Source organism: Nansenia antarctica (genome assembly GCF_963989245.1).
Source record: "Nansenia antarctica genome assembly, chromosome: 2".
Taxonomy (NCBI): Eukaryota; Metazoa; Chordata; class Actinopteri; order Argentiniformes; family Microstomatidae; genus Nansenia; species Nansenia antarctica.
The window spans coordinates 11,604,349-11,629,769 of record NC_137675.1 but is presented as its reverse complement, the minus strand read 5'-3'; the positions used below and the strand labels follow the sequence as shown (position 1 = coordinate 11,629,769).

The window sequence follows — 25,421 nt, the reverse complement described above, 5'->3', positions numbered from 1 at the left end:
TGGCGTGTCAAATTAGTGATGCCGAGGCAGTACTACAGAAAAATAAATAAAAATACAAAATAAAAACAAACAAAAAAACAGAAACAAAACAATAAAATACAGCAGAAGCAACATGAGGTATCTATGTATTGCTCTATGTTAAAGAAAAAAACAAAAAAAGGGTCCAAATTCAATAAATTAAGTTAAATTAGGTGAAAATAAGAATCAGTGGTTTACCTAGATGGGTAGCGTGTATAGGTGGCTGAGGTGTCATAATAAAAAAGGGAGTGTTGTTGGTCAACAACTTTTCGGTCCGATGAAGATTCTCCACTCTGACCGCTGACCCCTCTGACCTCACCGTGCCGCCCCACCAGTCATGTTGAGCCGTGTCATGACCCTTTGCTTCCCTGAGGTAATACTTTAGAGTGAGTGTCCTTGGGGGCCGGGAACAGTACGTCGTCCTCCGGCAGGCCCCCCGCCTGCCAATAAACCTTGTTGAGGCTCAGGTGACTGAGCATGTCCTGGGACAGTCGTGTGACCGAGAAGCGGCCCCATTCCAAAAACAGAGGCTCCACCACGTACGTTATGAAACCTGCCAGAGAGGGAGGACACCTCACATTTAGAACAAGAGCACCTGGCAACGAAAAACCTCTGTTGAACCTTCAATCAGTATGCTGTATGGAAAAATTATCAAATCCCTGTGTTTCTAATATGCGTGTGTTCAATGACATAGCGGTCTTACCAATCTGGATGTTGCCTACAGTGTTGGATTGCCTGTCACAGAGTGGGGTCACTTCAAGGTTATGTTTCCTCTCGATGTCTCCTGATGATAAAAGAATACAGGTGGTTACTCATTAAGTAAAGCTCTCTTATCACACACACACACACACACACACACACACACACACACACACACACACACACACACACACACACACACACACACACACACACACACACACACACACACACACACACACACACACACACACACACACACACACACACACACACACACACACACACACACACACACACACACACACACACACACACACACACACACACACACACACACACACACACACACACACACACACACACACACACACACACACACACACACACACACACACACACACACACACACACACACACACACAACCTTGATGGAAGAACTCCTCTGTGACTTTCTCGCTCCACAGCTTGCTGAGTTTCCAGGGACGACAGGGGTTGCAGATGTCCGCACACTTCAGAGCCATCTTCAGGGCCATGGGGAAAACAGACGGCAGACTCAGGAAGAGGACAACACACACCTCTCTCTCTCTCTATCTCTCTCTCCCTCTCTCTCTCTCCCTCCCTCCCCCACTCTCCTCTCCATCAGCCTCGACCACATTGACAATTCACTTTAAAAACTTTCAATTCAAAACGGCCTCAAGAATATCGGTCGCTCACGCCACACCGCCTGTACAACCATTCAAAAGGGGGAATGGAATTCCTCTCATGTCACGCCGTTTTTTTCAGAATAAACACCACTAATAACTAGTCACTAGTGAGATCCACCTGACTGACTGTGCCCACCTGGAGAGTAAAGTGCCGGTGTCCTGGGGTGGTCAGACAGAAGTCTCCCTTGTTCAGCTGCTTCTTGAACTCCGCCAGGTAGTCGTTCTGCCGGCTGATGTCTGTGGCCAGGATCAGAGAGCCCAGACGCTCCTCCATGTTCAGTCTAAACAACAACAACAACAACATCACATGGTAATCCATTAGAAGCGAGCGTATCGAAGCAGGGTCTTAAAAACAACGTCATGTTGTACATGACCTGAACTTTGGCATGAAACTAAATAAATAGTTAGGATCTGATTTCCTTGGAGAGGTGTATTTTCTAAATTTTGTTTTGTTTTTATATAAAAAAGAAAAAGAAGAAAAAAACAATACTATGTAATCATGTAATTTTTTGTGAATCTTGTTCTAAATAATGTCTACACTGATACGTGCTCCAACACACCAGGTGGGGCTAATGATTGTCAATGTCACATTTGTCTAAAAAAGACATTGTTTTCTGTTTCCTGCTATACTGAAGAAGACCTCACGGTCGAAATGTCTATTTTTACTTGCTGCTTGCTAAATAAAAATTGGAGCAACGAAAAGTGAGTGCGGGCTACCTTGTTTTGTATGAAACTAAATAAATACATAAAAATAAAAATAAAACATAACCCCTTATTTTCTTCCTTTCTCTAGCGCTGTGACTGCCGGTAGCACTTCACAGTTGATTAACTCACTTTAGACACAATGGTAGGTCACTTTGGATAAACGCGTCTGCTGAAGGGCTACAATGAAGATGTCCGTTTTATCAGATGGCGTTGAGATAAGACAACGTTTACATGGACATTCAACTCAACTAAGAAACAGAGTACCTTTCATCATCAAGTTAAGCAATGCTTGAGACTATTTCTAATAAACTAGATAAACTAATAAACTAGATAGAAATAGACCTAACAAATAAATAACAGATTTAAAAAGCAACAATGAATAAACTAAATAAAGCAGCCGTGATTACGTAATGAAGTAAAAGAAAAGAAAACATGGAAGCCAAAACTAAGGGCGTTCTTCATCCCTGTCTTCTATTCTAATTGTGGAAAAAGGAACCTTTGTCTGCAAGACCGCAAACAACTCATCACATGGCACGTATCACATAAAAGAATGATTCAATCCAATCAGGCTTTTTTTCCATGGCACACAGGCAAACACTGAGTAAACAACCAGCAGTAGAAGAGAGGGACTATCTCCTGCTCCTTCTCTGTCCCCAGATTAAATAACATCTCTGTCTCTGCCACTCAGGGGTTGTCGGGGGTGACCATTGATATCAACAATATGTACAGTATGTATCTGTACCGCAGGGGATGCTGGTGGAGGTTGACATCGGAGGACGGGCTCATTGTAATGCATGGAGTGTTTGATACCGTCCCTTTCCCCCATTCCGTTCCATGCATTACGACGAGCGCCGTCCTCCGATGTCTACCTCCGCCAGCCTCCCCTGGTGTTGTACGAGTATCGTGAACGGACCTGTCCTCAGCGGGGAGGTGGGACAGCAGGGCAGACTCTCTGAGCAGGCCCACCGCAGACTTCCAGTGGTGGTTCTCCAGAACGGAGCTGTTCTGCAAACAGCACAAACATTCCAAATGTGACTTATTGAAGATCTTACAATGAATTCACACATCGTTGATGCAGGGCAGGTATTGTTTCATTTTAAAGTCCTTCAGCATATGATGGTCTGGTCAACATTATTTGTCAGGCTTTCCTCCATGGAATAATAAGAATCCATTAATAAGAATCTGAATAATTGATATATTATTATATAATATATACCCTGTGCCCAGACAGAGTTGTCCCCAGTGTTGGGGTCCAGTGTTGGGGGGTCTTACCTTGTACAGTGCTGCTAGGTAGTGGTCCGTCTTGATGAGGAAGGGCTGGTTGACGCCTGGGTGGTCCAGATCATGGGTGGCAGCAGCCAGCACGGCGAGCAGGATATCACAGGAGGTCAGAGTCTCCGCAAGCTGCACACACACACACACACACAGACAGACACGCACACACACACGCACACATGCACACACACGCACGCACACGCGCACGCACACATGCACACACATGCACACACACACACACACACACACACACACACACACACACACACACACACACACACAATGAGTCACGTTTAGAACAACAGGCCCTTCCCACTGTCCTTGCAGTGAAATCATGTATCCCCAGTCCAGCTACAGAGCTGTATTTCCTCTAACCTTGGGCTCCTTCAGGTAACAATACATGGCCTGAGTGACGTCTGCAGCGTGGACAGCATTGTGGTAGGGGTTCTGGCTGCGATAGTCCTCCTGAATCATCACTATTGACACGGAAAATAACACAAATAGGGTTTTTAGAAGATAAAAACATGAAATATATTGACTCCACATCACTACTTCATTCTAATACTAAAAGCTATGCAGACAATATTGTATTATAGAGAAACTCATACATCTACGCAATGGAATGAACAGTATTTAATTCAATTTTATTTATTTATCCGTTAGCCATTTATTCAGGGGACCTTCACCTTTTCCAAAAGTGCACTGATTACAAAATATGTAATGACTATATATGTAATGACTACTATTACATCAAGATTCTAAAAGGACACAATTTAAAGGGACACCGTATAAAAGTGTCTTTGTAGCCACGACTAGGGTTAAAGAGTAAACATCAAGTGTTGACATTTCCATACCTAGAAACCTTCGAAGTTTAACCATGTCCAGCTGAAAGAGCTCAATAAGCCCATACTGGTTGAACAGGTGAAATGTTAAGCTGACGAGGCTGTTCCCTGGGAGACAAAAGGGACAGAGGAAGATAAAGAAATCAACGAACGCGTCAAATAATAACAGTGAAGTTTGTAGTAACAACAGACACGGAGACGCATGATGTAACAGCCCTACTCCTTGACCCACAGCTGAACTCCCCCCAACCACTTATATACACTCCAGGCAGGAAATGAGTCAGAAACACTTCCCACAACAAATACCATAAAAGGTCTGTGTCACTCCGTGTTCATTGAAACTGCTCCGCTTCATAGCGAGACGTTTAGAAAAATAAGAGAACAGCATTTGTATGGAGGTGAGACCAGGAAGCCTACATGCATGCGTCTACGAAACTCAAACAGCAGAGGGCAACAACCACCTGAGGAAAAAAAAAGTGCCTTACCGTTGGTGAGTCTGTCAAACAGGAAAATATCAAAGTTCCAGTTTCCAACCCTCTCTAGCATACACTGCAAAGCCAAGAAATATGACATGGGGTTTTACATAACGTATTACAACACGTATTCAACTCATACTGAATAAAGAGTTAGAGTTACTTTTGTTGTTGGATACACACAGACACAGACACAGACACAGACACAGACACAGACAGAGACACACACACACACACAGACACACAGACACAGACACAGACACAGACACACACACAGACACACAGACACAGACACAGACACAGACACAGACACAGACACAGACAGAGACAGAGACAGAGACACACACACACACAGACACAGACACAGACAGAGACACACACACACACACAGACACAGACACACCTTGGCTTGACCAGTGTAGTCAGCGTCGAGGATGTAGAGAGGGTTAAGGTCTGGGATGCCGCGGTGGATCCGTGACGCGTGGAGGTACCTCTGGAAGCTCAGTAGCCTGCGGACATTCCTGGCAGACACAGGCCCCGCTGAATCGGGCCGGGCTGTTGGTGGAGGACACAAACCGTCAATGTCACAGAACCATTTCGCTCTCTGTCGTTGAGCTGCACCCTCCTACAGCTTAGCTAGCTATGATGATCTAACATCAAACTGAACCTGAATTTCAGAGTTAGGTCATACCTGGTGGCATTCTTATGTAAGTCCATTCTCCACAACCATCAACAGCTTAGCGACTACAGTACCTACCCTTTTTACTTAATCCCATTGCAGAGATATCTTCCATGTCACTGTCACTGGGCTCTTATAATGATGTTATGTTATGATGATGTTATGATTTGAAAAACAAACCCAAAATGATGTCTGTTACAGCCTTGCAGAAGTTCTAGAACACTGAAACATTTTCAAACCATAGCTCTATCCCAGAATTCCATCTACTCTAGGCTTTCTTGTCCACACAAAGCTCCAGTCATCTACCCTCGCACTAACAAGCAGGTCACAGTTTATCATGCCAGGCTAATGAGCTAAAATATACACCTTAGATCAATTACATTTTAGGTGACATTCCTGGTTGGTTGGGAACCCTAATGTCAGTTTAGAACAGATGCATTTCACAGAGCAGTGTGACTATCACACGTGTACTGTGAAACTTTTTGAAGTGGGTAAACGCACAGAGCCAGTTCAAACAGTGAGTAGGCCTGATAGAGGACAAACACAGGACGCATTTGAGCCTGCCACCGCCACCACCACCAGACTGTGAGTGGTGCAACGGGGTGAGTGTGTGTGTGTGTGTGTTTGTGTGTGTGTGTGTGTGTGTGTGTGTGTGTGTATGTGAGTGTGTGTGTGTGTGTGTGTGTGTGTGTGTGTGTGTGTGTGAGAGAGTGAGTGTGTGTGTGGGTGGGTTTCTGCATTTCTGTGTGTGTGTGTGTGTGAGAGAGAGAGAGTGTACGCGGCAGACATGCTGCTGACACAGCAGCCCATTCTCCAGCCAGCTGGCAGCCCCCCAACCCCTCAGTCCTGCATTGTCAGAGCACACTCACCCTGGCAGGCCCGAATGCCCTCAGCACAGACCTCTGTTCTAGAACACTCACGACGTCGACAGAAACCAAGGCAACCGGTTACCCCGACAGCGCAGTCAGTTGATAGGTTCAAATGTACTAAATAGGCCCTAGTCCAAAACAAACAGATCCATCATCGATCGGCCGCGAATGTAATCTACAGTCAGAACACACAACACGCGTGTGATCGATAGGACGAACTCGCTGGACGACGTCCGTTTCATCGACGGGGGTTTTGAGAGCGAACCGGCCGGTTGCTCTTCATCAGACGGCGTCAGATAAGATCATATCTGACAAGTGAATAACACCGTGAGGTGGCTGCTTCCATTGGGATCATTTAAGCTCGGCTGTAACACACATGGCTTGTGTCTACCCCTGGGGACGGAGGACGTTAGCCTCAGTGATATCATCGACAACAGTGTGTACAGCAGTGGAGGCTGGCGGAGGTAGAAATGGGAGGACGGGCTCATTTTTAATCCATGGAATGGAATGAGGAAATGGTATCAAACACGCGTGATCAAACACAATGAGCCCGTCCTCTGATTTCTACCTCCGCCAGCCTCCCCTGGTAGAGGTGTCCCTTACCTATGTTTAATACTGTTTAGTTTTCATGTCATACAACAATGAGGTGTAACAATAATATATATACAGCACTGAAAAAAACATCCTTAAAGTTAAAACTTTAGTAGTGTGTTGTTTAAAAATGAATGTGAACGTGTTTTCTGAATATGAACTTGTTTTACATTATTCAAGGTCTCAAAATGGAATTTGGGAATTTGGGAAAAATGTTGTCAGTAGTTTATAGAATAAAACCAAAGTGTTCATTTTCCTCAAACACATACCTATAGTATAAATTGTAAAACCAGAGAAACTGATAATTCTGCAGTGATTTCTTATTTTTTTTCCAGCGCAGTGTATACTGTACTGTAACATATATAACAATAACAATATATGTGAAAAGGTGCCTATTCTTTATTGATCGACAATCGTTTTAAAGGAGGCGGAGTAGAGAAGCAGCGTTGAACAAGGGGTTGGTATGCGGGCTCATACTCACAGTGCAAATTTCGAAAGTCGACATACAAGTAAGGATGAGACCCTCTCCGCTCCGGTTCAAAGCCCACCTGGCGCCTGACTCTCACATCTCCTAGAAGAAAGAGAACAAGTCCTCAAGGTACTGACAAGAACCACCACTTCTAACGTTTAAAAGAAAAAAAGAACCCGTTTTGGGGGTTCCATGTTCCATTCAACTCTCTGTTCAAAAAGGGTTCTACAGTACTCGGAAACCAAAAGGGTTTTGAAAGAACATAAAAATTGGTTTTTCAATGGGCTTTTTCATCTTCCCCCCCCCCTCCCCCACCCTGCACAGGGACAGCCGAAGAACCCGTTATTTTTTTATTTTTTTTAGATAAAACCCTTTTATGTAGAGAAGGATTGTGCCCTGTGTCGAAGGCGACAGCTGAACAGGAAACTGCCAAACGAACGACACAGTGCCAAGCGGCCATTAGCATTCACGCTGGGTTGTATCACTTGGGAAAGCTCACGAAGAGGCAGTCCTTTATATTCAGACTAGATCAAATCACTCACCGGCCGTTACACTAGGAATAGGGGAGCTGTTCTCTAGGATAGGGGAAAACACACAGACACACAGTACAGTACTGAAGCATAGTCAACACTGTACACAACACAGTACACAGAGAAACAATACATAGATTGCACAGTAGAGTGAAAATAACATAAAATAATCTCGCTTAGTTCCAGCTGTTGTTGTGAAGCATTTTATAATCCTAATCTGAGACGTAAACAGTAGAGGTCTCGGTATAAAGTACATGATCTGAAATGATGTTAATCGTACCCACAGAGGAGACAAGCTACATTATACATACTGTATCATTCACCGAGGAGACATCACTGTCCATCTACAATGATATCCACATGACTATACAGATTTAGAACGATTTATACAGATATTTCGACACATTTCTACGATATTTCTCTATACAGATTGAGCTAGTGTTGTTTAGAGAGAGGGTGACGGTCCTACGTACCTAGCATGCGGATGTAGAGAGCCGTCTGATCGGCGCTGTCATAGGAGATCGCCCCTCGTCTCTGCAGGAAGACGGGAGAACAGGGATCAGTCAAAACAAAACCATCACACTCTGGAAACGGTTGCAAATGCATTTTTTTCTTACGACGAAGACCTTTATTGACGATATTGAAAGAAAAAGACATTTCACTGGAAAATGTTTCTTCCCTATAATCTAAGGCAGGAAAGTTCATTAGAAACCCTGTCTTTATAGGAAGGCTGCAAGATAAAAGGATGAATCGAAATGAAAAATAAAGAATAGAAACGAGAAGACAGTGCTAGTTGTGGTTTTCGGGGTGCTTTTATTCCCCCTGTCATAAAAATGATGCAAACGTCGTAAAGTAAAAAAGCCAGTGAAAGTGACCCGAGGTCATCTGAGGTACCAGGGCGACAGTTGCTATGATAACAAGAGCTGTCAGAAGGAATGCCACTGATGGGGATGGCAGGATAGCTTACGTCTGACATGCAGGCAAGCTGATACACTCCACTACCATCCCAGCCCACGTCATACACGCACACACACACACACACACACACACACACACACACACACACACACACACAAACCCCTGCAGCAAGATGCTTTCAGAACGTGTTATAATGGATCTAGCACATTGACATAACGGACTGGGCAGTGGAGGCTTGTGTGCCCCGTGGGCTCTTGGTTCTGACAGGGGGGGGGTTGGGGGGGCGTCCTGACATGGTGTTACGGGGGAGGGGGGGGGGGTTAGGGTTAGGAACCTGCTGCAATTATTTACACTCTAGCGGTCAGGGAGAGGATCTCACACGCCACCCCCCCTCCTCCCTCCCACCCTCCCTCCTCCCTACCTACCTAACACCCCAACCCCCCAGTCTGCAGCCCGTAGAGGCCAGCCCCCCCTCCCCCCTCCACACGTAGGCTCAGAGATGTGTCAGTGGCGATAGCCAGCCAGGGGGGCTGTCCCTGGAAGGCATCGAATTCTAACTATGACGTCAATCAGACCTCAAGACATTTGCATAATTGATATCCCTCCGCCCGCCCACCCAACCGCCCACCCACCCACCACCACCAGGCAACCATGGTATCCATCCACACAAGGGCTTAGTGTACAGGAAGCATGGGCATGACACAGAAATCCTGTTGTTGTTGTTGTCGTTGTTGTTGCGGTCGGTTGGTTGGGTTTCACTTCAATTTACTGCCTTCAATAATACAATAGAGTGCGTCACCACCCACACAAGGAAGTGGCCATGAATTATTTTGAAATACAGTACATATAAAAGCTGATATCACACCAGCGGTACAGGACACATTATTAAAGCCTCATTGAAAGTAAGTAAGTAGCCTTGAGATTGAGAACCGACGGTTCTCGATCCTAACAGCCCTTAGGGCAGGAGCCTATCTCCTCTTTCCATAGCGTGAGGCGGCTTGATGTACAAGTACACCCCCCTGGACGTGACGGTGGTCCCAATCAAACTCTTAATGCTGAGTGCCAAGCAGGGAGGCATCGGGTACCATTTTTATAGTCTTTGGTACGACTCGGCCGGGGATCGAACTCACGACCTCCCGATCTCAGGGCGGACACTCTAACCGCAAGGCCACTGTGCTGGTTAAAAACCAGGATAAAAGAAAACCCTAAGTCAATATAGACCTATTTCCTATTGATTTTGTTGAAGAGGAGAGGAGACCCAGGGAGTTGACGGTGGCGGGGGGAGGGGGGGTGATTATAGAAGGAGAGAGTTGCGCCCCCGGGGGATGATGACAGTTGACCTACTAGTGACAGGCGACCCAGATCTGGGCTGATACTGGAGTCATCAGGCATACAGGGAAACCAGTCACCCTGACTAGTGACACACGCGCACACGGACACGGACACGCGCGCACACACACACACACACACACACACACACACACACACACACACACACACACACAGCCTTCCCCCTTTTATCTACAGTAAGAGGGCCCAAGACAATGGATATCAGTGTTGAGAATTGCTTTATGACCCCCATCTCGCCTCTATGTCTGTTGATGGCCTTTGATTGAGTTGATAATGAAATGCTGACTGTGTGGCTATACTGTACCACCAGCCAATGTGTGTGTGTGTGTGGGGGGGGGGGGGGGGGGGGGGGGGGGTTCAATGTGTGCGGGCAAAGATAATACATACAGTATTACATAGAGCCCTCGCAATGCTATCCGATTGGTCTGAAGGCAGTATTTGTAGTGTCAACATTGACTGTGTTTACACAAATCAGCTGTGTTTACTGCAGGGTGAGATGGTACTGAGGCCTTAGAGGGACGGGGGGGTCGCCCATCTCAATATAAGACGGCAGATGGTGAAAGGGGGAACAAGTCGGCAACCAATCCAAATGTTCAGACTTTTATTCCGAAAAATGTGAATAAATGTCAAGCCAAACTATTGCAATGCGATGGATTCGGTGAGTAATCCCACACTTCTACCTAGTTAACTATAAACACTACTTTACATTGTTAGCAGACTCACAAAACAAGCTGTGTTAGCTGATTAGCGAGTGTGTCGTTCGTTTTCAACAACGTTGACATTTGTTGACATTTTTTCAGAATACAAATTCAGAACAAGTTACCGACTTGTTCCCCCCTTTCACCAGCTGCCGTCACATATGATATAATCTGAGGTGGGTCCCTCTCCTCGCCCCCTTGTCTCCTGCTCTTTATCCACGCTGATGTGAATGAGACCGGGCAGGTGAAAGTGAAAACCCCCGGTAGGGTTCTGTGATATCGCTTTCACCTACCCTGGGGCTTTCACACCCATGCTGATGGAGAGGAGAGGAGACAAGGAGAGGACGCACAGAGGCAGGCAGCCAGAGAGAGAGGCAGATAGACAGAGAGACAGACAGCCAGAGAGAGAGACAGGCAGGCAGGCAGGCAGAGACTAGTCAGACAGAGAGGCAGGCAGGTAGACAGAGAGGCAGATAGACAGAGAGACAGACAGGCAGAGAGGCAGAGAGACAGACATACTGACAGAGAGGCAGATAGACAGAGAGACAGACAGGCAGGCAGGCAGGCAGACAGGCAGAGAGGCAGAGAGGCAGACAGGCAGACAGGCAGAGACTAGTCAGACAGAGAGGCAGAGAGACAGAGAGACAGACAGGCAGGCAGACAGAGAGACAGGCAGAGACAGACAGGCAGACAGAGAGGCACACAGGGAGACAGACATACTGACAGAGAGGCAGATAGACAGAGAGACAGACAGGCAGGCAGACAGAGAGACAGGCAGAGACAGACAGGCAGACAGAGAGGCACACTGGCAGACAGGCAGAGAGACAGACATACTGACAGAGAGGCAGAGAGACAGACAGGCAGAGAGGCAGAGAGACAGAGAGGTAGACAGACAGAGGCAGAGAGGTAGACAGACAGAGAGGCAGAGAGGCAGACAGGTATAGAGGCAGAGAGACAGAGAGGTATAGAGGCAGAGACAGACAGAGAGAGGCAGACGGGTATACAGACAGAGAGGCAGACAGGTATAGAGACAGACAGAGAGGCAGACAGGTATAGAGACAGAGAGGCAGACAGGTATAGAGACAGAGAGGCAGACAGGTATAGAGGTAGACAGACAGAGAGGCAGACAGGTATAGAGACAGAGAGGCAGACAGGTATAGAGACAGAGAGGCAGACAGGTATAGAGACAGACAGAGAGGCAGACAGGTATAGAGACAGAGAGGCAGACAGGTATAGAGCCAGAGAGGCAGACAGAGAGGCAGACAGGTATAGAGACAGAGAGGCAGACAGGTATAGAGACAGAGAGGCAGACAGGTATAGAGGTAGACAGACAGAGAGGCAGATAGGTATAGAGACAGACAGACAGAGAGACAGACAGGTATACAGACAGAGAGGCAGACAGGTATAGAGGTAGACAGACAGAGAGGCAGACAGGTATAGAGGTAGACAGACAGAGAGGCAGACAGGTATAGAGACAGAGAGGCAGACAGGTATAGAGGTAGACAGACAGAGAGGCAGATAGGTATAGAGACAGACAGACAGAGAGACAGACAGGTATACAGACAGAGAGGCAGAGAGGTATAGAGGTAGACAGACAGAGAGGCAGACAGGTATACAGACAGAGAGGCAGAGAGGTAGACAGACAGAGAGGCAGAGAGGTAGACAGACAGAGAGGCAGGCAGGTATAGAGACAGAGAGGCAGACAGGTATAGAGGCAGAGAGACAGACAGAGAGGCAGACAGGTATAGAGACAGAGAGGCAGACAGGTATAGAGGCAGAGAGACAGACAGAGAGGCAGACAGGTATAGAGACAGAGGCAGACAGGTATAGAGGCAGACAGGTATAGAGGTAGACAGACAGAGAGGCAGACAGGTATAGCGACAGAGAGGCAGACAGGTATAGAGGTAGACAGACAGAGAGGCAGACAGAGAGGAAACCACAGAAGCAGTCAGGCAGGCAGGCAGGTAGTCAGGGCGTCCACACAGGCAGCAACAGGCCCCTCCCCTCCCTCTCCCGGCGCTGCGCTCCAGTGTGTGGGCCGCGTCACCGGGGCCTAGCGGGCCTAGCGGGCCGTGGTGTGGCCGTGCGTCACTACCGGCCCGCCGCTGTGGCGTCTGTCAGGCTGGGACGGACATATGCCACTATCTCTCATGCCCTCCGCTCCCGTTAAGATGCCTGACATTCACTTCTACATTCACACCACGCCAAGTCAACAACCCCACTGCTGCTGTGATAGAGGGAGTGAGAGAGAGACAGAGAGAGAGAGAGATAGAGAGATAGAGAGATAGAGAGATAGAGAGAGAGAGAGAGAGAGAGAGGGAGGGAGGGAGGGAGGGAGGGGGCTAGTTTTTCACTGAGCTAACTGTAGTCAGTCATCGTGAACTCGGTCAAATGGAGATGTGTTTCTACCTGGTACAAAACATGTTTAAGACACACCACTCTCTCTTCTCTCTCTCTCTGTCTTGAGAGTACACTCTTGGATTTTTCAAAGTGGTTCTTCGGCAGTCCCTGTGGGAGAACCCTTTGAAGAACCCTTTTTAGTACAGTACGAACAGCTTTTATTCTAAAAGGGCACAGAGATGAACAGAGGTACTGGTACAGAACACATACGGAACCATGTCCCAATCATCCAACACAAAACTCGGAAAGAACCCCCCCCCCCCCTGACCAGCTCATCTAGCTCACACCCCCCCGACAAGCCAACAACGCTCCATGACACACACTGTAAACAAATCCCCCTCCTTCGCAGGCTAAAAGTCATTAATAGGCTCTAAACGGATCGCTCCTGGATTCCCAGCGGTGCCGGGGGAAGGGAGGCCCACCCCGAGCCTCCTCCGTCTCTGCCCTCCGGTTCCCGGACCCCCCCACCCCCTCCCACCTCCCCCCCACCCCCAAGGCTCACTTTCAGCTAATGAAGCTAAAACCCCCACAGGGCACCGCCCGGGAGAGAGAGAGAGAGAGGAGAGGCTCTCGCCCCAGAGAGAACGCCTTCTCATTAGGGCAGCGACAGGGCTTGGGTGTCAGTGTCGGTGGGAAATCAGTGTACAGTTTAACCACACCGGGTTCCAAAAAAAAAAAAAAAAGGGATCCAACCCCACTCAAATGTCAACGCTCCACTCTTCACTTCACTTTTTCCCACCGTACACACACACACACACACACACCGCAGTCTCCATGACGCCTCGGCCGATTCGGGACACTGAGGTTTTTTTGTCACGTCGGGTTGGTAGGGACCGCTCTGTCTCTCTCACGACGCTGTACCTCGACAAGACGCGCCGTAAGGGGGGCGAGGGGCGTACGCCGTGACGTCTGACGACAGTGTCTGAGTGTCCGACGGTGTCTGACGACAGTGTTTACGCCTGATCACCGCGTTCGGGTCGCGCTGCGTTTGCTGTGCCAGAAATTAGTAGGATCAACATTTCACCTGTCACTCAGAATAACAGACGCGTTAGACACACACGACTAACTCCTGTGAGCTTACCCACGTGCACACACACACACACACACACACACACACACACACACACACACACAAACACACACACAAACACACCTTTCCCGCAAAGACCGGCAAGCCCATCGAAAGTACGGCACACCGAAGCGGACAGAGATCTCTGTGTCAAAGTCAAATCAAACCTCCTGTTGTTGACAAGAAAGGCAGAGTTCCCCCCTAAACTCCAAACGGACTGATCGCCCCCTGGAGTCACATGACCAACCACCTACCTTCCGATTGATCCACCTCATCAGAATCACTATCAGGGACCAGATCAGAACAATTCCCATTGGACCACCGGACCACCCGGGCCCAAGGATCATAGTCCCCCTCCCTGCCGGTACATGAGAGTGCGTGCTTGCGTGTCCCTGTCGGAAATCCTTGGTTCTGGTTTCCGGGTTCTGGCCCACGCTGGTCCGAGAGCAGGCGAGAGGACAGAACAAGGAGCACGTAGGCAGTCCGCCTGGAGCAGGCAGGGTGGAAATAGAGCCTGAGGCAGCTGTCTTCGGATCCGAGTCGCGGCGGCGGGAGTGCTGTCACCTGACTGCCCACTCCTCAGGGACTGACAGACTGACTGACTGACACACAGGCTAGCTGGCTGACTGACTGACTGACTGACATTTACATTAACATTTTGGGCATTTAGCAGACGCCTTATTCCAAAGCGACTTACAATCGTCTGACGTCTGACTGACTCACAGGCTGGCGGGCGGGCGGACTGACTGACTGACAGACTGATAAGCTGACTGACGGACTGACATGCTGACTGACTGACTCACAGGCTGGCGGGCGGGCGGACTGACTGACTGACAGACTGATAAGCTGACTGACGGACTGACATGCTGACTGACTGACTGACTGACTGGCTGGCTGGCTGGCTGGCTGACTAGGGGAATGCACCAGGGAACCCAGCTGCCGGGCCTGACTGAAGGAGCTGGTGTGTGAGAGCGGCGCTCGCTAGACCGCTCCCTCCCTGTCAGCCACCCGCGCGCTACGGCAACGGCCAAACACGCTAGTAAACACTCTGACACACACACACAGACCATAGGAGGAGGTTGGTGGTGGAGGGGTGTATGAGAGCGAGAGGGTGAGAGAGAGAGAGAGGGTGTGCATGTGTGTGTGAGAGAGAGAGTGTATGTGTTTGAGAGAGAGAGAGTGTACGTATATGTGTGTGTGTGTGTGTGTGTGTGTGTGTGTGTGTGTGTGTGTGTGCCTGTGAGAAAGAGTGTGTGTGTGTGTGTGTGTGTGTGTGTCAGGGTGCCCAGCTGGAGTGGCGAGGGCACTCCGACAGTACCCTTCCAATGTCACGTTATCTGTGACGTAGGGTTTGTTCATCAAAAAGGTCAGGCAGACACAGACTGCGGCCCTGAAACAGCGGCGGTGGCCGGGGGGGGGGGGCTTGTGTGTACTGTCAACCGCGCTAGGCCACGCATACACACTATGAAAATAGTGGATGAAAAACAGTGGATATAACAATGCACGGATCATCGAGCGCGCTCTTGTCACAGACCCCCCCCCCCCCCCCTCCCCCCTCGTCTATCGCAACCTGAGTCGCACCACGTGAGAGGGACAGAATGTGCCTCGGCTGCGATTAAGAAACACGCTCTCATCTCTAATAATAACTCACCTTTCTGATCATTAAACAAGCGTTCATTGTGGGTTCCCCCCCCGCCCCCCATCCCCCCAAGTTGCTGTTTCTACCATGCGGTTAGCGTCACGGGGGAACAATGCGGCTCCCTCGCTCCATTCTCTTACAGACTGTAAACGCTGACAAGACCCGTTCGGGTCTTTTATGAAGGCACTACACTATACACGCCCCGGTCTTATGAAGCTGTCATAAGACGCAGGTCAGGGGGGCGGAGGTGGAAATCGGAGGACGGGCTCATTTTGTCACGCGTGGGAAAAGGCATGAGGGATGGCGTCAAACACATGGACATGCGTTACGCAAACGTGCGCGTTTGAGTCCGTTCCTCGTTCCGTTCCTTGCGTTACAATGAACCTGTCTTCTGATTTCTACCTCCACCAGCCCCCCCCCCCCCCCCCCGATAGGAAGAACCTACAGTCCAGTCAAGCAGTCGTAGGAAGAGAAAAAGAAAGACAGGGGGATGTTTCTGTGAGACACTCTGAGACGTAACAGTAGCCTTGAACAGAGAGAGTCACGGAACAGAACAGCAGTTAGTTAGGTATGCCCCCTCCCCTCCCTCGCACACACGCAGACCAAATTAGACCCCCAACCTACGTCAACATGGCAGCTGATAAGTGTGCCGAACGGGGAACAGAAATAGCCCCGTCACAAGGCCTAGCCTGGGCTCCTCCATAACAAGGCCTAGCCTGGGCTCCTCCATAACAAGGCCTAGCCTGGGCTCCTCCATAACAAGGCCTAGCCTGGGCTCCTCCATAACAAGGCCGAGCCAACAGGAGGCTTCCTCCTGGGGTAGGCAGCATAGTACCTGCTATGGACAGCTATGTAAACATTCCTCCTGTTTAAACTGTCAAAAGTGATCATGTTTCTACATTGTGGACAATACAGTTTTTCTGAAGTGCGCTGGTATTCCCACAACATCAACGTCACGGACAGATACATTATGGGTAAAGTTAGGTTAAAGGTTCAAGTTAAAGTTACAATATCTAGTTAAATTACCTTTAATAATTATTAACACCTCACAGCTGATAATGTCACATTCCAAAGGTTGGTTCTTTAGCCTTAAGCTAACAGTTGACTTAGGAGCAACAGGGAGGAAGAGAAGAAGAAAGACCTCTCGTCACATTTGAATTGAATTATAGAGGAAGAGTGATGATGCCTCGTAAACATTAACTATCTTACAGCCTGGGTGACAACGGAACAACACAAACTGACAATTAGGCCGGGAGTGATATATAATCATGTCATTAACATTCTACATTCAACAACTTCATTGACAGCCCCAACTGGAACTGACTGAGACCAGAAATGTAGTTTAAAGTTAACTCCTTCCTTTCCATATGATATACAGTGTTAATGTGGCCTTCTTGGAGCTACTTTAGAAGATCAGCGTCAGAGAGAACTGTATGTACTGTAAACTCTGTCAAAGACCAACTGACATCCTAAGATAATACAATACAGAGTAATACAATACTTTAGAGAGTAATATGAGACAACAAACTAGCTTCTATCGAACAGGTCACACGCACACATGCACGCGCACACGCACACACGCGCACACACACACACACACACACACACACACACACACACACAGCCCACTGAGTGCTGGCAACATAAAGCATAACACAGATTTGTTTGTTTTTCCAGATCATCATGTTTCTGTTTCTCTGCGTATATGATGGGGGAGTGTGTGTGTGTGTGTGTGTGTGTGTGTGTGTGTGTGTGTGTGTGTGTGTCTGCTTTTGTGTCTGTGTGAGAGAGAGGGAAAGACAAAGACAAACACAGGGACTGAGAGAGAGGGAGAGAGAGAGAGAGAGAGAGAAAGCGAGAGATAGAGAGATAGATAGAGAGAGAGAGAGAGATAGAGAGAGAGCGAGAGCGAGAGCGAGAGCGAGAGCGAGAGCGAGAGCGAGAGAGAGAGAGAGAGAGAGAGAGAGAGAGAGAGAGAGAGAGAGAGAGAGAGAGAGAGAGAGAGAGAGAGAGAGAGAGAGAGAGAGAGAGAAAGCTTCCATATCAACACATGGTGTGTTGGTTTGGTTCCTTCCCATTCCCGTTCCGTGCCATGTGTCTTCTCTGGTGACATCCATGTGGTCTCTCACACACACGCACACACGCACACACACACACACTTCTCATTTCTTCAGAAGAATGATTGTAAAAGGTACATTTTAAAAAGGCTGTTGTATATGTTGGGTTGGGGGTCGGTTGAGAATGTGACATTGTCATTCCTGTCTTAAGTCTTAAGTAAGGCCTGTCCACGCATTACTTAAAGCATTCATGTAAATGATCCGCTACGAGCTATGGTGAACGTAAACAACATGAGTCATAAGGTAAATACACTGGCTAACTGGTTATACTCAAGTACAAGAACATGACACTGTACATGCCGTAAGGTATTCCACTGTGTAAACATATGTGTGCGAGGCCCCTAGGACGTGTCTTTCTCAGAACATTCATTTTCGTGTTTTGTGTGTTATATTCATATTGTGTGTGTGTGTGTGTGTGTGTGTGTGTGTGTGTGTGTGTGTGTGTGTGTGTGTGTGTGTGCGTGTGTGTGCATGTGTGCGTGCGTGCGTGTTTTGTGGCCATGTAAAATGCACGTTAAACTTCTTAAGCTTGAAACTTTCTTTGGCTGTGTTCCAAAATGCGTTCTTGCACTCTATCAAGAGTGTATACCAAGTGTGGTGTATATACACTGTAGACAGAGTGCCAGGACGCATTTTGGAACACAGCCTTTGAATCTAGTTCAGGAAAGCTGAACTACGAGGACTGTAATCTAGTTCAGGAAGACTACCGTAACAGCAAGGTCTGTAATTCAGGTTTGGCAGGGTGGAAATATGCAAATCATATGGGGTGACATGATCCCTTGGCATACAATACTCTGACAGAAGTTGATCAGCTACACTGAGGCTGGTGGAGGTAGGATCATCTACACTGAGGCTGGTGGAGGTATGATCAGCTACACTGAGGCTGGTGGAGGTATGATCATCTACACTGAGGCTGGTGGAGGTGGAGGTAGGATCAGCTACACTGAGGCTGGTGGAGGTATGATCAGCTACACTGAGGCTGGTGGAGGTGGGATCATCTACACTGAGGCTGGTGGAGGTGGAGGTAGGATCATCTACACTGAGGCTGGTGGAGGTAGGATCATCTACACTGAGGCTGGTGGAGGTAGGATCATCTACACTGAGGCTGGTGGAGGTGGAGGTAGGATCATCTACACTGAGGCTGGTGGAGGTAGGATCATCTACACTGAGGCTGGTGGAGGTGGAGGTAGGATCATCTACACTGAGGCTGGTGGAGGTGGAGGTAGGATCATCTACACTGAGGCTGGTGGAGGTGGAGGTACGATCATCTACACTGAGGCTGGTGGAGGTGGAGGTACGATCATCTACACTGAGGCTGGTGGAGGTACGATCATCTACACTGAGGCTGGTGGAGGAAAGTGTTTTGACACAGTCCCTCATTCCTTTTCCATGCATTACATTGAGCCCGATTTCTCCGATTTCTACCTCCACCAGCCTCCCCTGCTGTCCTCGCATATTTAAGCATGACACGACACAAACACACACACACGCAGACATACGCACACAAGTGGGTACTTGTGTTTCATATCAGACCAGCCTCATCTGAGGCCTTGTTCTGTGGGCTGGGGAGATGCGCTGTCTCTTAGACTGTCAAATATCATGCAAAAACAGGCTGCATGCAAACCGAGGCGGCTTGTATATTCAAATATCTAGAAGGTTCAGGTACAGGAACAGCGTGACAGCTACATTTAGCCGGGCGGGGGCGCTAGCCAGGGAGCCTCCTTATCACTTAGAGGCCTTATGAACACACTCTGTATTGTAGCGAGAAATGTCCCGTGATAAGATAGACCAGGCTAGTGGACGTGTCATATCAGTACTCCCACACACAGTGTATTCTAGCAAAAAAGTATTCGCGAACGAACGGACACATTTTGTCAGAGAACAAGTGTTCTTTGTGGCTACCGTGTATATCAAAGGAGAAGAGTACGACCAACGAACTCCCACGTCACGCACAGACACGACTCAAACAAAAGTTGTGATTGTGACCGATACATTCTTCATTCATTCGTTCATTTCTATACAGTCTAAATGCATCTTTTCAGAGAGACACACCACAGCCCCTTGGTGCCTACCATCCCGGCACCCTTCTCATTGACGCAGAGGAACAAAACCCAATGCCCAAGAATGGCATTCAATAATCAGATCAGATGCCTCTGGGTTTGGTTCTATGGTGTCTGCCGTCTCCACGGGGACTTTGGCAGTCGTGTCTAAACAGCTCCTCCGCGCGTCACGCCCGCCAGTGTCTCGGTGTGTCTGACGTCACGGGGGCCGGGGCCCGGGCCCAGCCCCGGCTGTACACACACAGACACAGACACAGACACAGACACAGACACAGACACAGACACAGACACAGACACAGACACAGACACAGACACACACACACACACACACACACACAAACACACAAACACACAGTAGACCTGCTGCCTCTCCCCTTATCGCCACCTGCATCAGTAGGCATTGTTCAGCCCGTCTTAAGAGAGGGTTAGCCCCACCGCTGACACCTCGAGTGAGACATCAGAGAAAACGTCAAGGACCGGGCTGACTAACGACTATGACAAAGAGAGGGCAGAAAAGATCCCAGATGATTCACTTGGCAGTCAGAGGAGCAGTGACGCACTCAGAACAAAACGCGCGCGCACTTCCAGGATAATAGATGGTCAGCGAGCGGACCGGTGACACTGGTTTTTGGAGCGACTGGAGTAAGGTCCGTTTCAAGGCAGTAAGTTGTTCTGTTCACGCACTTCCGCCGGGACAAATCCCAGCGATACGAGGCTTTACGCTTTGGCCGTTTTTTTACCGAATGAATTACAACCATCAAGTCAGGCTTTAATGATCGTGGATTTAGAGAAATCTAGGTCAAAGCAACAGCTGCTTAGCTCATGTTATCCTTATGTTATCCCCTGGTCAACCATGGTGCGGACCGTGGTTACTTCAGGATGGTGAATGAGGACTACATGACTACTACTGCTACTACAGCAGTACTACACTACTACTGTACATCAGCAGGGATATACCATCATGTTCAACATCGTTTTCTATTGATGTAGGACAGTAAAAAACAGAAATGTACAACTGGGCATTGGTAATAAGGGTATTAGAGAACAATGTGTCATCATGGAATAACACTGTTATCTAATTCGCGGACGACATCGACATGAACCTTCCTGCCTCGGCTTGGCCTCCGTGTGTGTCTGTCCACAGAATGCGCACTCTGTCTGAACGCAGCGGGGACCAGGGGGCTAAACGGGTTCTAAGGTGCTTCCGAAATTCAAGGCTCCCCCATGAATTGTGGCACAGCTGTGCGAAGAGAGGCAGCAGCAGGATCTGGACATTCCAGAGAGAGGGGCTGTGTCGTGGGATAGGGTCCCACCACGTCAGCTGGCCTGGCTACCAGGGCCCTGTCCACCACCAACATCCCCGAGACCCTAACCCCTACACTCTAGCCCCTACTACACCCTAAACACAGTCCAGATCTGAAAGGATTGGATAGGTATAAGCTACACAGTGTCTAGCCGAATAAGTATAATATAATCATATACTAATGACTCGCGTTGAGGGGAAAAACAGATCTAAGATCAGTTTGGGTGTCCTAATCAAGTCAAATCTCTCCATCAAAAGGCGTGCTTTGACTCCATTCCTCATTCCGTCCCATGCATTACAATGAGCCCAATCCTCCGATGTCTGCCTCTACCAGCCTCCTCTGGTCCACAGGTCCACTGGTGTTGGGTGGAGGAGCTAGGGCTCGATAGGCCTCAGGCTTGCCACACAGAGGGCCATAAACAGCCATCAGAGATACAGGGCAAAGGCAAACAGTCTGAGAGGGGCATAATGAGGGTTCATAAAGTCATCACACACTCTGATTGGCCTCTCAGAGCCTGGCCAGGGCCTGGCCGCCACACTTGTCACCGTCACAGAGGTGAAGACGTGTGATCTGAGGATCACCATCATGTCATATTGACTTGATAAATAGGTTATAGCACTTCAATTTGCACTCTGCTGAGAAAGACATTAGGGGTGGGTTTCTCTGATACAGGTTAGAGACTAAATAACCTTTCAAATAGAAGATTCAGCATTGAATATCCATTTTAGTCTTGGATTAGGCTTAATCTATGTCCAGGAGTCCTCAGTGAGGTGATGTTATGATATAGGCCTACACTACCGGTCAAACGTTTTGGAACATCAATTTTTCCAGTTTTTATTGAAATTGAGCTCAAATGCAAAAATGTCATCAACAGATCACTCAATAAGTTGAAATGCGTCCATCTTAATGCAAGGATAATAGTTTGTGTAATTTTTGAATTAATATCTTTGTTTTTATAGGGTCTCTGATTTGCATAGGAATCAATGAGTCCCTGTGTGGATCAGGTTGTCATTACAAACTGAGCAAACGGAGAGGAACAAAACTGCTCAGGAATGACACAATGAGGCCTGGGAAGACTTACAAAAATCTACAAAGTTCAAAGATGGAGAGGAAAAAGCACAGGCGATGGGACATCATCATTTCAGTTACTCTACAAAATTGGCCTATAACCAAGTGGCCAAAAAGAATCCCTTGATGGAAAATAATCTATCTCACATCCATAATTGTGTTTGCAACAATGAATTCAAGTGATACAGCAAATAAAGGCTGGAAATGTGTTTATTTGGTTTTACTACAAAGCTTTACGTTTAGTGCAAATCCAGCACATGAAATTGAGTTTTCATACCTGTGTGTCTCGTGTGAAGAATAGTGGTAGCTACATTATGTTATGGGCATGTTTGTCACCTGCAGGGACTGGGGAGTTTGTCAGGATCAAGAGAAAATTATGACATTTGCTGAGTTGGTAGTGACATCCTAATCTACACAGTGTGTCATTGATTCCTATGCAAATCAGAGACCCTATAAAAACAAAAGTATTAATTCCAAAATTACATAAACTATTATCCTTGCATTAAGGTGGATTCAATTCAACTCATTGAGAGATTTGTGGATGACATTTTAGCATTTTAATGACTTTCAATAAAAACTGGAAAAATGTAGGTGTTCTCAAACATTTGACCGGTAGTGTAACAGTAGGTCTGCATTACAAATACAGTCAGACGCGTCTCAGTACATCACAAAACCAGCCTTTCCAGTTACATGAAAGGAACTCATTAGGTATCAAAGTTAGCAGTGTTGTTGTGGGTGTTATGTACACGGAACTGTGTTGTGGGGAAGTAGCCAAACGGCAATCTAAACACACACACACACACACACACACACACACACACACACACAGTCATCCACACAGTCATCTACAGAATCACAATCACTCACACACACACACAGAGTGTCTGATGACAAAACAAAAATCACCATAAAGGAGTCAACTTGGCCCCCTGAAACCTACTCATTGTTTCACAAGTGCACAAGTTGTGAAAGTCACTGCTTCTTCAGCATTCCTACCACCTTCAAGTTACACAACAATGTGACGCACACAATATCAATCAAAACAACCTTATCTCAACAACTCAAGTTAAGATAAACAGTAATCAATTCACTGTAAAGCTCTGCGGTTCATTCAACTTCATTGCCAATTGCTAAATGACTGTAGCCAAACAACGACACAATGTTGTTACTACATTAATCATAGTGTTCATAAAACAGGTAGAGAGAAATATCAATAAATAATGATTATATATGTGAACTGTGACAACCTAGTGTGCAGGCCTCTCTTGTGTGTCCGCCAAACTACTAGCATGACGACCAGGGACTAAACTCCTCCAGAACACCTGGGGCAGGTGTAAAAAAAAAAATATATATGTAAAAAGGGGGTTAGAATTCCGCAGCTTAGAGCACCAAGCCATCAACCAGGTCCCAGAGCAAACACCCTCTGACGATGATCATCATGTCAGTTGACTACAGATCTGGGGTATACTACCTACCGGGAAATCAGATCAGGCAAGACAAGCAGTAGGTCTATGAATCACTTCTGCCAAAGTGGACAGTCTACCCTAAAACTCCTCTGACAAGTCAAGTGACTGACTACCATAGCACGCCAGTACTGATCTGGGACCAGGCTCCAGCACCTTGCCCGGCGATCACAGATCAGGGCTAACCAAGAAGTAGGCCCATCACTACTGCCAGGATGGGTTCGCTCATAACACTCGGCAGCAAGGAGTGGCTGGCACAACGAGTAGCAATGAGATCATCTCTGACCAATCATGAGCCAGTTCAACAGTTTATCATGTCATCTGAAAGATTTATAACAACCTATCGGGAGATGTGGAGAAGATAGAGAGGAAAAACTGCCTAGGAATATGTTCTTGCATGCATGAGATATTAGTTATATGGCTTGTCTGCAATTCCCCTAGATATCATCATCATAGAGAAGCTCATAGACTGTGGTTTGTTTTGTTCTTTGAGATAAGCTGTTTATGCTCACTTCAATCAGCTTTTAAAGGCTCAAAAGCCTATATGTATTACATATATGGAGGGTTGACAACCATTAGTAGGCCCAATCATGTAAGAGCGATGCGTTTCAGGGTTGGTGGTGATTATATCTATGGAGGAGGAGGGGTGCATCACTCAGGTCAGCCGGGTCACCAGATACACACTGTCAAAGGAACCGTACTGAAGAAGAAGATAGGAGAAGGAAGGAGCACACAGTGTTAACCTCCAAGAAAGGGAAATCAATCGAAATGTAAAACAAATCGTCCAGAGTCCACTGTGGTAGCCTAATCATAATAAAATGTGTGTGTGCATAGTCGGCCTATCTCTATTTGTTATCTGTATGTATTGTGCTATGATATATTTATCATACTGTCTAAAAAAGAATGATATATATATACATATAGCCTATATATATATAAAAACATACATGTATAGGCTATATATGAAAATCATATTAAAAAATCGTTTTCTATTCTACGCCATTCTATCAACCTTGATTGGTTATGTGCATGAAAAAATAATAATCATAAAATAATAATAATAATAATAATCATTTAAAAATTAAATAATAATAATAATAATAATAATAATAATAATGAAAAAAATAATAAGTATTTATTTTCCTGGTTGCACTGCTCTTTGTGTACCTTAGACAGTTGCCTCGGAGCGGGTCCGCCGAACAACGTCGAGGTGGAGCTGAAACTGATGGCCCCCCGACGGCTGAGGACGTGTTTGGGGACCGGCCTGTCCAGGGGCAACACCGGTAGCTGGTAACATACTTCCATTGAACAGTCAGCGCTCAGCCCAGCTCAGATTGCAATGAAAAAGCCACGTACAAATCATACAGAAACGGTATGGTGATGTGACACAACTGCAAAATGTGCCAATCCCGAGAGAAATGTCGTTGCCTCTTTCCTTTGATTTGAGTCAATGGATGTTTAGTGCTTATGGAAGAAAT

At 47.3% G+C, this 25,421-nt stretch overlaps 1 protein-coding gene across 1 annotated transcript; it reads right to left on the bottom strand.

The window, feature by feature from the left end:
* Positions 1-368: 368 nt before the first annotated feature.
* LOC308149795 (high affinity 3',5'-cyclic-AMP phosphodiesterase 7A-like) lies at positions 369-25,248 on the bottom strand (the record flags this gene model as incomplete). The annotated part of the gene is made up of 14 exons (XM_080522684.1): positions 369-571; positions 722-802; positions 1,145-1,241; positions 1,561-1,705; positions 3,043-3,134; positions 3,402-3,533; positions 3,780-3,880; positions 4,259-4,354; positions 4,732-4,795; positions 5,123-5,274; positions 7,340-7,429; positions 7,870-7,902; positions 8,331-8,391; positions 25,111-25,248. 14 exons carry the CDS (start codon positions 25,246-25,248, stop codon positions 369-371), a joined length of 1,485 nt encoding a protein of 494 aa, XP_080378810.1.
* Positions 25,249-25,421: the final 173 nt, after the last annotated feature.